The sequence below is a fragment of the Mercenaria mercenaria genome, chromosome 18 (assembly GCF_021730395.1).
Source record: "Mercenaria mercenaria strain notata chromosome 18, MADL_Memer_1, whole genome shotgun sequence".
In the NCBI taxonomy this organism is placed as follows: Eukaryota; Metazoa; Mollusca; class Bivalvia; order Venerida; family Veneridae; genus Mercenaria; species Mercenaria mercenaria.
This window is the reverse complement of record NC_069378.1, coordinates 16,104,222-16,119,669: the sequence shown is the minus strand read 5'-3', so window position 1 is coordinate 16,119,669 and position 15,448 is coordinate 16,104,222. Positions and strand designations below refer to the sequence as shown.

The window sequence follows — 15,448 nt, the reverse complement described above, 5'->3', positions numbered from 1 at the left end:
TATGCAGACACAATTGATAATGGTAACTGATGTTATTGGGAATATAGTTGGATGAAAGGTTACTTATTATGACCATTTTCAAATAAAAATTGGTCAGTTTAATTTGTAATACCTATTTTCCAGTTTCCGTTGATAATTTATTACTTATATACTAAAACTAAGCATTGCAATTGTTCAAATTTCAGTAGAAAATTGTGGTTTCTTGAATTAAACTGATGTTACCATGGAAACGAAGCCCGTGATCTATAAATCTAAATGTAAAATTCAAAAGCGTTGACACTGGTCAATTTAAGGAACACAACTTCGGCTTTTTATTTGCATTTCAGCAATATGAATAGGAATGATAACAACATGCAGAACGATTTTTCCATAGAAAATGTCAGACGAGGGGTACTGCTGTAAGTATTGTAAGCTTTGAAATTTGTTTAAAAAATGCAAATGACACGAACATATTACTAACGTTAGAAATAAGATATTTTAAAGCTACGTCAACAAGAAAGATAATTTTATTCAATATTATTTTTATAAGAAATTACGATAAAAAGCAAGATATAAGCTATTTTAAACATCTCTGCTGCCATGGTTATTTTAAACTTTAAGCAAAGTAGGGTACTATTTAAAGTGCTTGGTATTTTACTAATAATATTACCCAAATATTCCAACTTGGTCATTAACAGAATGGCACTGAATCCGTCAAAAAACCAGTTTTCATACATAGTTGTTTGAAAATAAGAGAAAATGCGTTACCATGGAAACACGAGCCCCGCGACATATACATTCTAAGCTTATATTAGAAAGCTAATGCGCATACTAGTAAAATTATCAATCATGCAGACTTCTATGGATAACAATGAAAACAAAGTACACTGAAGAGTGTTAAATATCCGTATTTTCCTTCTGCTTTCAATATAAATACCTTCGGAGGGTCATGTACCGTACTTCAAATTTTGATAAAAATTGTACTTGAAGGGACAGAGATAAACGCAATTAAGATTGAAACAGTCAGTTAAAACATTAAATTACACGAAATACAAAATATTGCTGCGGTTCAACTAACTTGAATTTACCCTGGTAACAAGGTAACCTACCTCCTTAAGGAGAGCGTGAATTGCAGTATAATAACAATACTTCTGAACACCTACGCACTACGGTTGATTAAGAATTACTCGGAATTTCATTTGTACTTAAAAGGAAAATGCCTTCAACGTATTTCGTCATAAAACGTATATGACAATTACCACGTTAAGTGCAAATTTGGTTCTATTTTAAGGTCAAAACAAGAGCAATTTCTCTAATTTATACTTGCCTTATTTCAAAGTTTACTTGTTACTCTGACAACCAAAAAAGTTATAGTGGTTGGAAAGAAGTGACAATCAGGGGAGAGATAATATGTGAACATTACTCAATTGTCAAAGTGGTGAATTGCTACATAAAAATATTAGAAGGAATGGACTATCCACCGTCCAAAGACACATTATAGAAATGATTTCCAGTAAATTTACCTCTTTTGGTCAACAAATGTGTACAAAACCAGTATATTTTAGTTTCTTTCATTTCTCTTCTCTGTGCACGTAAAAGGCTGTGTATTTATTGTCAGTCTAAGTGGTCCAAACTTAGTGTTTATAACGTATCACACAACTTATACCGTCCAAACTATTTTTGCACAGATTTCTTTATTCAGTGAAGACAACTTTCCCAGTATATCATATATTCATACTGTATACATTTTACAATGACTTGGTATGAAATGTATCATTGATCGCTTTTCTAACATATGAAGATTTAACGAAATCCCCATCTAAAATGTAATATAATAATATCCTTGGGTTGCCAGAGAAATAGTCTCATTCGTGGCGACTTGTGAGTCGTGTTTCAGAAAATGTCAACATGTATGGCGCTCGAAAACGTTTGTTTGGAACGTGCAGTAAAAAACAACTTACTGCTACATTTTACAGTGTCAAGGAAGTTGTATAAAGTATTTTGTCGACAAAAAAGTGCAACATTTGTATCTAAGACATAGTATCAAGTCACCGTAGCAATCATAATACGTTACACCAATTGTTGTTCTCTAAAAGAAAAAAAAGTAATTATTAATATTTTCTGTAACTTTATACAAATATTAAACATAAAAATACAAGTTACAATAGTAGATCTCATTTCGTATGCTTCAGCAATTTTGTGAAACAAAATACAAGAAGTAAATTGGCGCAAAATGAAAATAAGACACAATTTCTTCCACAAGTCCAATTTACAAACTTTCAAAAGTTGTAAATAAGTTATTACAATGTTGACCGTTGACCCTATATATTTTAAAAACAAAGCTTAAACACGACTGAACACAGGAACAATCTAATAGTACAGGCTTTTAGCTTTCCAAAAATACCATCATTATGCTGCTCGTCAGAAATTGCCCGACAATAAATTACTTTCGATGACTTACTTCATGTATCCTTTCATGATATATTTTGTAAATACATACATTCAAGGGTCAGACTGGCGGTTAACGGCCATATTTGCCAACTTTTTTTCTGCTACATCTCTAGTTTCGAGTTATTTTTGTTTCAGTGTAATGTGTAAGATTGGTCTAGTTGCATTGGTAGTGGTTTTCCTTTCATTCGCTCTCAACGTTACATCTAGATTAAATCTGTCAGGACAATTATTCTCAATACAAGTGAATACCTCACAATCTAAAAAGAGGTGAGTTTCATTCTCCAGACTTTACACCGTTTAAAGTGTGAAACCATTTAATTCCGTGGGCACGAACTTTGTGGCTTTGGACAAAACGGCTTTTTCGCGGTACGTGAATATTTTGGATTTCATATTTTAAATGCGAAATATACTGAATGATTTCTACCTGTACGAAAACCTTATATTTCGTGGATCGGTCGACGCAAGCACGAACTTCATGAAAATTAGTACACCACGAATATTAATGATTTCACTCTACAGTGTGTACATCTAATTGTAAAGTTATACGTTGTATTTTATTTGAAAAGCATCAGTTGCTTTAAATGATGTTGATTTGTTGTTGTAGCTGTATTAATTAGCGACGGGTTTCGCCTTTAAATTTAGTATTTTTTGCCTAAAACAATTTAGTTACCACGATTCCGTACATAGAACCTTATTAAATCTTCTAGTAAATTTCTTTCCAGGTAAAGGACATTTAAAAATTTATGCCGTAAGCAAAAATACTCTTCTGAAAATTATTAAAAGAACTTGGGAGAAATAGGAATCGCCTTTCTTATCTGGTTATTGTTTGAGCTAAAATTATTTGTTACAGTTAAATTAAACTTGACCTTATTTGTACAGTGTCTTTATAGGAACATCTTGGCAGATTTACACGCAGCTTCAAGGCATGCGCTAGAGTCTCTGTATTTGAAATGGCCGAAATTTTTCCCAATAATGAATTTCATCAAATTATGGATATTGAAGGACACACATCTAAGAAACAAAGATATGCAATGGAAGTCGTTGGTCACCAGTATTGAAAAATATTTATCTTCCCTTGAAAACGGCACATCATTACATAATACCTCTAATATTTGAGCCGTGCCATGGGAAAACCAACATAGTGGGTTTGCGACCATCATGGATCCAGACCGGCCTGCGCATCCGCGCAGTCTGGTCAGGATCCATGCTGTTCGCTAACAGTTTCTCTAATTCCAATAGGCTTTGAAAGCGAACAGCATGGATCCTGACCAGACTGCGCGGATGCGCAGGCTGGTCTGGATCCATGCTGGTCGCAAACCCACTATGTTGGTTTTCACATGGCACGGCTCATTTTATGAATTTATTTTGGTTTCCAGTTATGGATCCAAGGCAAATGGTATTAGTAACCCACATGACCCGAGGTTTTACAACATCATATTGGAAGAAGAAGCGCTGAAATTTAAACCTTGCCAAGATATAAATAAAACAGCATCTGTAAGACACTCAAAAATAAAACTGTCAGGTATACACTCCATTGTCTGTTTTCTTAAAGGAACTCCGTACTTTCTAGTTTTGAATAAGAGTTATAAGTGAAGTTTACCTTCTCAGTCCATCCAAAGATTAGAAATGCAGGTGCTTAGCCTTACCTATTTTACTTGGTCATTAAATTATCCAGTGAAGTACTTTAAAAACTAATATGAACGCTCTTTGCCATCGTGATGAGATATCAGTAAATTGCGATAGTGTAGTGAAGTGAAAAATAATGTGCATTCTTTCAGTTTTAATTTGCTTACTTTTGATACGAGTTACAAAAACTGGCATCAGTATTTGGGAAACCGTTAACGAACAGTACGGATGCGGAGTTTGGTCTGGATCCATGCTGGTCGCAAATTTATGCGTTTATTTTATTGGTTTCTCATAGTGCGATTCATTTCATGAAGTATGTTTTGTTCTTATTATACGTGTATGTGCATGTATTGTAAGTTTTAATTTACTCAGTAATTTTGCTTCAAGCTTTACATGAATATTTTGAACATCACCATACCTCGGACACCTATACTTAATGAAGTATGTCCAATTGTTACCAAAATCGACTATGATGTTTGACTATTGTGAAAGTTTCCTTACATAAAGGCCAGTATTCCAATACTCAGTCTTTTTTTAGTTTGCAGATACAGTGTTTTAACATGAACATATTGATACTTGGAATAGGCGGTACGTGCCTACTCTGATATGTCTTGTCATTGTGTTAATACTTCATCATAGAAATAGCACTATGATTAAACAAAAATGAAAAAGTAGAGGCAAACTGCACTTAATGGATCAAGCCACAGGTTCTTGAGGAAACAATGAGTTTATACAGGAGGTATACATTAAGAGATATAATCAAATTCAGAACAGTTGATTTTCCTATACGTGAGATTTGCGAGAATACAAGATCGTCAAAAGAATCTATAACTTACATATATATAAGAATTAAAGACTGATGGAGTCTGTTTTGATGTTTTTTTTACAAAAACAACATTTCTAACACTTAACTGCAAAAGAACGTTTTAATACGTTAACATATATTATATACAGTCGACATCTAACATGCGACCACATACTGTAAGCGACTATTTTCATCTGAATCGTAAGCACGGGTACGGGCCAGATATTTTTAACCATTACCAGGCTGGAAACGATTGATTCTGCCTTTGCGACCAGTGTAGATCATGATCAGTTTGCACATCCGTGCACTCTGATCATGTCCTGCACTGTTCGCCATTCAGTCAGTAGCTTTATGGCAAGCACCCCTTTGAACAGTTAATGGTAATGTCCAAATTGAAAGAGGGACAAGTTCATTATAGAAATTTAGCAGGGTAAGGGTTAAAGCAGACAATTATCGAGGTGTGAGAACCAATCTGACTGAAGTACTTGATTAATTGGAGATAATTTAAATCAGATTGGTGTGACTCCAACTGACGTCAAAAGAATAGGTTTCTACTATAACAATATCATTACTTGTAATTACCTTTCTCTTCAAGATCGTGTAAATAGGACATACAATATAGGTGAAGAAGTTGTGGCTTTGGTTAAGCTGTACGACTGTTATGGTAACCGCAAACGTACTGGTGGAGATCATATTAGAGCTACACTAGAAAACAAACAACTTAAAGCGTCAGTCCCTTGTGTGGTTACTGACAACAGAAACGGAACGCAAACGCTGGTTTGTGAGGCATTATGGATAGGGACTGCAACAATAAACGTATTACTAGCATATACAAGGGAGACAGTTACTTCTCTCTATCGGATTAGAACGCAAGTATGTGTACAACTATCAACATCTAAGAGTACCTTAGTTATCAGTAGTAAAAGTAAGCATGTTTTATATACAAACCCGTGACGTTTTCTAAAAAACAAATGGGTACAGAAACAGGTTTAGTTTCCTGCTCTGTCACAGTATGAGAAAAAAATTAGAAAGGCTGGGACTCAAACAGAAGATACTGTTCTTTTACTATATTGACGGATCTGTCGGGAAGCTTATACATTATCCCAAAATTTATAAATAAGTTTGAAATAGTAATAATCTTTACAGTAAAGTGAAAGTTGCCCTCGAGTTGCCTAGGATACTGTACATCAAAAACAAGTGGTTTAATGCCTATTTCTTGAGAACTATAAATCAGAAATCCAATCAAAATTATATTGTACGCTTTACTGGCAATTTAAAAATGATTATTCCTTTTCGGACGAATTCCTTTGAACAACTTGATAAGATTTATTGAAGTTGGACTTTATATATCACAACTAACACCTCTCGGGTAACATATGGTCTGTTACAACAGTGACTTTTCAAATTCAAGGCAAACACATATTTCTTGTCCTTTGCCGTTGGTGGTTTCGTCCAGGTTTGGACCTGTTTAGACAGGCTCAAATAGAACAGTGTTTAAGAGCACATACGTAGACTGTGATATACAAGGACGAGACTTTCAGAGGATGCTGTAGTCAATAAAAACGTCAATGAAATTGCACCTAAAACTTCAAAAGTGCACAAGATACTTTATATTTTCCATTTCAGAAAATTTGAGGCTTTTTCTTGTCAAGTGTAAATCATAGAATGAATTCATTTACATGCAGATAACCACTTTGAGGATTTAACCACTAGCAATGTGCGTTTTTGTAAAAGCAAACGAGTACAATCAATATGATAAATAGCACGATCGTTATACTAGTCTAAAGCGTCTGTTACCCGAAACATGCGTCGCACTTTCAAACAAAATATGTACGAAGTACATGTATATTGCCTAGCCGTAAAACATGTCAAAATGTAAAAGGAATATTAAGAAATGCTTTTTTTGCGTAGTTAATGCGGATTGAACGACACAACAGTATCGGCAAAACCATGAATCGAGCTAATGTCATAAAAAATAAATTCATTTCTTATATTTGCATTATATTTCTTTTCCATTTGTAAACAAGGTTATATTATAAATTGCACATATTTTGTTGTATTTAACATTAAAATCAGCTTTCAGGTCTTCTGTTTACCTAACGGAACTATCATCTAAATCAACGGCCCTTTGTCATTAAGCAGCAATTTCGTAGCTTTGGTGAAACCTTGGCGCCTTTCCTTTCTTTCTCTCATACAACATAGGGCGAATGTAAATAATTAAAATTGAATAAATCTACCATTTTTAGTATATTTGGCTGATGTCAGTAACTTAAAACATGTTTGTTTCACACAACGAACACGTGCATTAACTATATTGAAATGTATATTACCATTACCAGGGTTTAGCAACTAGACATATATTTGGAATGTTCAAGAGTAGAACTTACAGCAAAGATATTAACTACAGCGAAGTTACTACCTGTCACCCAAATCATACCTACTTTCTGTACCACGAAAATAACACAGCGTTTTGTAATTTTACTTATATAAACTCGGGGCTGCCATTTTATTGTGGAAAACCAAAGGATGAACATTTGTTGTGCCATGACTGGGAGCTCGTTAGAACGGGGGACCCATTTCCAGAACTTCCAATCACAGAATGTGAGGACATTTTACTGAAAAGGTATGTGAATAATGATATTATGTTTGACACTTATAAGTTGAAATGAGATTATTAGAACATTATGTAGAAGACGTCCTTAAGCATGTTTGTACAAATCAGATATCTATAAAGCGAACATTGAGATTTTAATGTTTTACTAGTATATTGAGAGAGAGAGAGAGAGAGAGAGAGAGAGAGAGAGAGAGTTTTGTTATGACACGATTAATAGTCAATTTGCAAATGTTCAGGAATCTTTGGAATAACAGGTCATATGACGGCTGGTCAGCTAGCCTTGTTATCCAATGAAATGAGCAACATGTTAATTATAACATGGAGAGCGCAGAACTATCTCATTCAAATAAATTTTAAACCTGTTGGGAGCTGAAAGAAGTTACTGTCAGTTCTTGCGAAATTCAACATTTTAACGAGTGCTGAATCTTACCTGCACATATTCCAGTGGTTTTCTTTGAATTGTTTACAAACCGACATGTACATTGATAATTGTTACCTCTATCAGGAAATCAAGGAAAAATAAATTTAAGGGAAGTTTACGGCACATGTCATCACATTCGTTTTTTACTTACCATATTCTACGAATAGGATATCATTTCCGCGTAATAGGGTATCCCTTGATAAAAATTATTAAGCGTCTAACGACACCGATCGTGTGACGGGTATTATAGTAAACAGACGCTTGATCCTCAGTTAAAAATTTTGCGAGCTAGGGATAACATCGCTTTTAAATCCGTTTACATCGGAATTATTTTGTATTATTATGACTAAAGCGGCATTGATTATGAGGAAGGAGGGTTAAGCTGACAATCCTACTACGGAGGATGATCGTTCTTCCTCGAAATCTACTAAAACTTCGTCGTCTAAAGGACGGACTATAAAACAAGATGTCGCAGATTTTTCACTTCGACTTTCTCAACAAGAGGAGAAATTCGTGAGCATGGAGTCGAAAATGGATAATGTGCTAGCTATTCTTTCAACAAGGGACTTTAATTCTTACTAAAACGAATCGTTCGGCGATCAAAGGTCTTCCAGTTGTGTTAATTCTCGGCAGACTTCGGGTCTTGGCCATTCGAGAATTGAAAATGAAACTCATCCTTCACCACAACAGGGCGAAGATGATGAACTTTCATACAGTCCTATGCGAGAGGATTATCGAGAAAACTGTGACACCTTGTCCATTTGTGTTGGCAAAGATGAAAGTAGAAGTTTTCTTGGCACTTCAGTTTGTTCTGAAACAACTATTGTGAACGATGACAGTGATCGTTTTTAAAATATCTTTCAGTCATAAAAGATAATATGACTAGTTCCTTAGGGGAAAATCAAGAATCTCAATCTATTATGAAGGACAATGAGTCATTGAATGTGAACAATTTAGGCGACAAATTTGGTGTCGATGCTGTGACTTCTCACTCTAATAAATCTTCAGTTGGACTTGTACTTGAAAAAAATCAGATTGATACTTTGAATGAATCTTGGATGTCTGCGCATCCAAGTAATCTATCATCTTACCGTGATGTCTACAGGAAAAGTTTTCCTATTGCTGCAGACTTAGAAAAATATTTGAAAGTTCCACAGATTGACATGACAGTAGAGGAACTACTTCAGACTAGACACAATGATGAGAACTTTGCTTTTGGCAAGCACCCATCTTTGTATTAAAAAAAAATGAAAGGTTTTGAGAAGTATGCCTACAGTGGTCGGTTAGCCTCGCGTATGGGAATTATAACTGTTTGCTAAACCCAACAGGCTCTGGGGACTTTGTTGGACACATTACAACAGAAAGATGTAAATATTGATGCTGCGATACAAACGGTTAAGGACACGTTTGCTATTTGTACATGCATTTAAAGACAAGAAATCGTTGGACCCCAAATGTGCTTTGTATTTGTATTTGTAGGAAACTGAGAAATACAGGACTGTTGAAGGTAAAGATGTTACAAAGTTATTTCTGAGCTATGTGAAGCCACACAAACCTGTATCTAATAAAACTATAGCAGGCTGGATAACTGATATAATTAAAATGGCTTACTCGGACATGAACTTCAGAGTAAAAGGACACTCAACAAGGACAATTGGGCCTAATTGGGCGCTATTCAATGGAGCCTCCATGTCTGCTATTTTAGATGCAGCTGATTGGGCCAAGGAAACTACATTCACAAGGTTCTATTTACGCAACGTTGATCTCTGTGTTCTGGACCAAAAAACTGTGTCAATAGTACTGGTAAAGTAAGGACAGAAAATAATTTTGCGAGTTGCAATTTGGAAACTGTTGATTTTTGATAAATACAAGAAAGATATCCTTGGTATATATATATAGTAGATAGAATTTATACGAACTAAATCACCACCACCACAATATACCAGACCAATTACGGCAAAGCGCCTAGCAGTACAAACAAACAGGCATATGCCACAGCAAGTCCACTAACCCAAATAAGATTAGTTTCGATGCTGCTTTATATACGAGCCCGAAATGTACTACACATTCGTACTGGTTTAACATTTGCATATATATACTCAAATCTCTGTTTTCATGTCTCATAAATCAGTAGTGACATTTTAGTCTTTTTAACTGATTGGGACCAGAGAAGCTATATTTTCTCTCTCTGAAAGTAAACTGGATCTCGTGGATACGTTAAATATATATAGAGATAATTTGCATTAAGGGATATAACTATATTCAGAACTGTTGACTTTCCCATACATGAGATCCGCTAGGATACAAGTTCGTATTATAAATTATTATATAGTAGAGAGAATTTATACGAACTAAATCACCACCACCACAATATACCAGACCAATTACGGCAAAGAGCCCAGCAGTACAAACGAACAGGCATATGCCACAGCAAGTCCACTAACCCAAATAAGATTAGTTTCGATGCTGCTTTTTATACGAGCCCGAATTGTACTACACATTCGTACTGGTTCAACATTTGCATATATATACTCAAATCTCTGTTTTCATGTCTCATAAATCAGTAGTGACATTTTAGTCTTTTTAACTGATTGGGACCAGAGAAGCTATATTTTCTCTCTCTGAAAGTAAACTGGATCTCGTGGATACGTTGATATATATATATAGCATGTGTGTGTGTCACAGGGTGATATACATGTGATTCTTTAAGTGTTAATTAAACACAGTTGTATATAATATTGGAGGATGTTTAATGGACAGTTAGTTCAGAAAGAACAGGAGTCCAGAACTATAAATATGTGGGTCGTATTGTGGTTTGACTTTAAATGAATTAGAGATAGTACCTAAGTTTTTTCAAATCATAGGTATGAAGTAAAAAAGCTTTGAAATGAAGACAAATGTCCATATATTTTCTCAAAAATAGATATATTGACAATATTTTAACCAGAAGCGTAGGGTTATGGGCATTTAATATTTTCATGTAAAAGAAAAGTTTGTGATCAAGGAAATGTAACTCTTCTTGAACCTGGAGAGCAGAAACATAAAAGGGACATAATATAGCGAATATTTTCTACTTGGGTGCATTTTATTTAACATTTAACTGTGATCTGGATTTCTAAATAATGATCCATGATACTGTGTGCTAAACATATAGAACAACTGAAACAGTCCTTTAACAGCAAAAAGATGCTGTAGCTGAATGCAAATTGTTAAGCTCTAACCGGGACTCGAACCCAGGAACTCTCACACCCACGGCAGACACTCTATCACTTCCATATAACAGCAGTAGCTATAGCTAAGCAGTTTAAGTGCATCGATTACATTACGTGAACTGGAACAGTTTTGTGACAATAACATCATAATCGACCTACTCCGGATTATCGTCGTATTTGCTTTGTTACCTAACGGCAATTTTCGTGTAAAGAAAAGATATAATCAAATGCTGCAAATGTTTTAATCGGTCAAAACTGCCCAAATTTCTCTGACGTGTTTATTAGAGTATGAACTTACAAACTGGTAGTACCAGTGAAATATAACTTACACTGAATCTTATATATTTGCCTTTTTAGCAGCTGGCGGATGGCAAAGACATTGGGCTTTGTCGAAATATAAGCAATTACTTTACCAGTTTCGAGAGGATATCAATTGATAGGAAATTACAGTTACAAACTAAATACCTTTCTACAACACAAGGAGTCATTAGCATTCACTGTCAATCAGTATTATGACTAAGATCGACGATCATTCATTCTTTCATTCATTCAAATAATTTATAGACAGAGTCCATTGTTTACATTTTTAATCGTAACCGGTGCTCTTGTAAAAACCACTTTTTTTGAAAAATCGAAGAATGCTAAGAGCTATGGTACGGTCTCTAAATGAATGGATAAGATTGAAATTCACTGGAAGTCCATTAGAGATGTTTCTCGATACACACACAGCAAAGATTACCCACCATCCAAAGAAGAAGTTTTGGAATCTATCCTATTCGTAGAATATGGTAAGTAAAAAACGAATGAGTTTTTTTACTTATGTAGTAGGGTAGAGTATAAGGGTGCATTTATACTTCCTTGCTATTGAGCTAGCTTTTATAGCGACGTGGTAGAGTGTTCGCCTTAGGTGTGAGAGGTCCCGGGTTCGATTCCCGGTCAGGCCTGAAGTATTTTCAGCCTGTTACATTTGGCGCCCAACGTAAAATAACTCACGAGTAGATATGAATGGACACCTTGGAACGTCCCACAGAGGTTCAAACTCCTGGAATTCGAGGACGAATTCTAAAATGGAGGGGGTGTATGTAGTAGGGTAGAGTATAAGGGTGCATTTATACTTCCTTGCTATTGAGCTAGCTTTTATAGCGACGTGGTAGAGTGTTCGCCTTAGGTGTGAGAGGTCCCGGGTTCGATTCCCGGTCAGGCCTGAAGTATTTTCAGCCTGTTACACTTACCATACATATTAGTAATACCCACCCATCCTCCCCTCAGTATCTTTGCATTTTAGCAAAATTTTAACTGAGGATCAAACGTCTGTTTACTATAACACCGGTCACGTGATCGGTGTCGTTAGACGCTTATTAATGTTTAGCGAGTTATACCCTATTACGCGGAAATGATATCCTATTCGTAGAATATGGTAAGTAAAAAACTCATTTATAAAATTTCAACTTGAAAAATACAAATTTTTCAATTTTGTGAAATAAAGTCATTCAGATACGGACACTCACCTTCTTTTATGTCCATATTAAGTAGTTTATTTCGGTATATCATGTCATGCAGCTCGCAAGTCAGCAGCTTGTTACAGGAATGTATATTCGGAATCGTTTCTTTGATTGCCATAGTAAATAATTCTGAGAAAATCTGTTGAAAGTTCATGATGGAGATGCATCATGAAATTTTATTTAAAATATTTGAGAACTGCTATTGATTCATTGCAAAACTACCTATAGTTCATGATGGAGATGCATCATGAAATTTTATTCAGAATAGTTGAGAATTTTTATTTATTCTTTGCAAAACTATCTATAGTAACTGTTCATGATTGAGATTTATCAGTAATTTTATTCAAAATATTTGAGAAATCTTATTGCCACTTTTACATAAATTTCAGCGGACAGCGTGCATTTGAGCAAACTTTAACAGTTAACATACGGAATAGAAATGAAGACGATCGTTCATCTATCAAAGACGAACCGTCCATACCTTGTTCAAAGTACAACAGGTCTCTCTTATGGCGGTCAAGAGAGACAACTGGCTTCTTCTATAATGGAGAATGGAAGTTTCGAAACTGTGTCGGTAATAAACTTTCTTTATTTCGCCATTCGTATCACTGTAACGATAATATACAGAGGCAAGTATTGCAGAGGTGTAAATCAGTATATAGAAGATAATACATACTGTATATGAATAAGGAAATGAGCAATGACGTTCAACGAAATATAAGAAGGACAAAAATGCTCGTTTTTGAAAAGTAGATTTCCATATACAATAAGCAAATACACTATTTGTTATTAGGATTTCGTTTACAACTGAGGCGCCCATGTGTTAACAATCATCACTGGTGCATTGAAACACTAATCTACTCTCGTTACTTTTTTTAAATAGAATGTAAGTGAAAATCATTTCAAGAAGATATCTAAAGGACCTGAGTGTTATGACAATGATAAATGAAACAAAGTAGACATGTCTAGAATTTCTGACAAAAGCAAACTTTGTCATAAATAACCATCTTAGAACTATGTACAGTATACATCTCACGTGTCATTTTTATGCGAAATACTTAATGATGAAACGTAGATAAAGCCAACAAATGTCAGCTGTTGAATAAAATATAGCCATATATATAATGCAGTGTTAAAGCAAATTAACAGGCTATGGTAAGCTTAAAGCAGAACTGTTTTTTACGATTAAATTTAACCTTAGGAATGCTTTTACCCAGAAAATGTATGATCTCTAACACTTTCTTATTGTTATTAAATATTTATTCTGATTTTACCTGCTAAATGCAATGCTAGTGCATGGACGAGATATATACCAATTAGGTTTTAGTCTATTTTCTACAGACATTGAAAAGCTGTATTCGTTGAAAAACTGTTCAGTTCTTAATTTTGATACTTTTTTTCCTCTTTTTTTTTTCAAATCATTGTTTTGATTTTCTTTTCATTATCTATGGATTTCTTTGAATACTTTGATATAAATTTCTCCCAGCAATATGTACATACTGAATGCTGATTTGTTTTCTGAAGCAGACAGGAAAGGAAACAATATCATTGACCTAATTTCCATATTTACTGTTTTCACAGCCTAGTTCACGCGTGTGTTACGTTAGAGAGTATACCGTGTAAATTAGCTTTTAAAATCGCTGATCATTTTTAATTAAAATTACAGGGTTCAAAGTTAGCCGCTATAAAAAGTGTCTAGCACATAGGCGGTTATATTTATTCGGCGATTCCACGAATAGAGCATGGTACTCGGCATTCTTACAGCGTTTCAAGTGCGAACCTATTACGGAGAAATGGGGTGTTGAAAGATGGCATAAAGATTCAGAGTGTTACAATAAACAAATCGATTTCAAAGCAGGCTGGTATCCGCATGCTCAACCATTCAACATTGGAGAAGCTTGGGACGACGTGAAATACACCATAACTTCCATCTCTCGGCGTATAGACAATATCCCACGAAATGAACGTGCTATTGTTGTTATACATGTTTTTCTGCACATGGCGCCTTATCACCATAATGTATTTACACAAAAAATTGAAAACATCCGTAAAAGCGTTGAAACGTTTTTGGAAAATAATAAGCATTCAGTAGTTATGATAAAAGCACCACATACATATGTGGGCACGCCGGCTGGCGGTTTCAGACTCAGCGACTATTATGGTTTTGTTTACAGTAAAATTCTATATGAAGTATTTGAGGGTCTACATGACAAAGTTGTATTGTTGAATAATAAGGACTCTACTATAGCTCAGCATGTGGAATGGAATCATCCGCCTGGCAATATTATAAATATTATGATAGATCAAATGTTAAGTTATGCCTGTGATTACTAAATTTGATACTTTTGACTGTCATAGCAACAGCAAGCTTTAAGAATGTTTAACGTCATGATTCATCAATTGCTACAAAACAACGGTACCTGTCGAATAAGAAAAGCTTCTTTCGGAAAACGAAGACCATTTAAATCGCAATTATAAAGAATTCATTGTTATATTACAAGACCAATTATATAAACCGCCGGTTTATAGTTTGTGTGCTATATGTTCGGTCTATTATTCAACAAAGTCAGGGAGTGTGGTAAGGGGGCGGGGCTGATAAGTAAACATTTTGAAAATAAAACTGTGAAAACTTATTCAAAATGTCATGTAATAAAACACAGTTTGGATAGCTTACCGGTAAGTAGATAAAGCTATAAACAAAAGTTTTGACTATTGACCGGCAAGCCAGTGTGTAAGGTATGGATGTGTCAAATTAATACATGTTAAATACATTCATATCTACCTACATATTCATCTTCTAATTCCCTTTTCATGTACGACCACAATCTCTTGTTCAAA

General features: G+C 34.8%; 1 protein-coding gene across 1 annotated transcript; it reads left to right on the top strand.

Moving 5' to 3' along the window:
* The first annotated feature begins 214 nt into the window (after nucleotides 1–214).
* LOC123538941 (NXPE family member 4-like) lies at nucleotides 215–15,227 on the top strand. Its single transcript, XM_053530146.1, has 7 exons — nucleotides 215–398; nucleotides 2,566–2,697; nucleotides 3,807–3,952; nucleotides 5,457–5,734; nucleotides 7,201–7,484; nucleotides 13,000–13,184; nucleotides 14,277–15,227. The coding sequence occupies exons 1-7, from the start codon at nucleotides 331–333 to the stop codon at nucleotides 14,942–14,944; spliced, it is 1,761 nt and encodes a 586-aa protein (XP_053386121.1). The 5' UTR covers nucleotides 215–330; the 3' UTR covers nucleotides 14,945–15,227.
* Nucleotides 15,228–15,448: the final 221 nt, after the last annotated feature.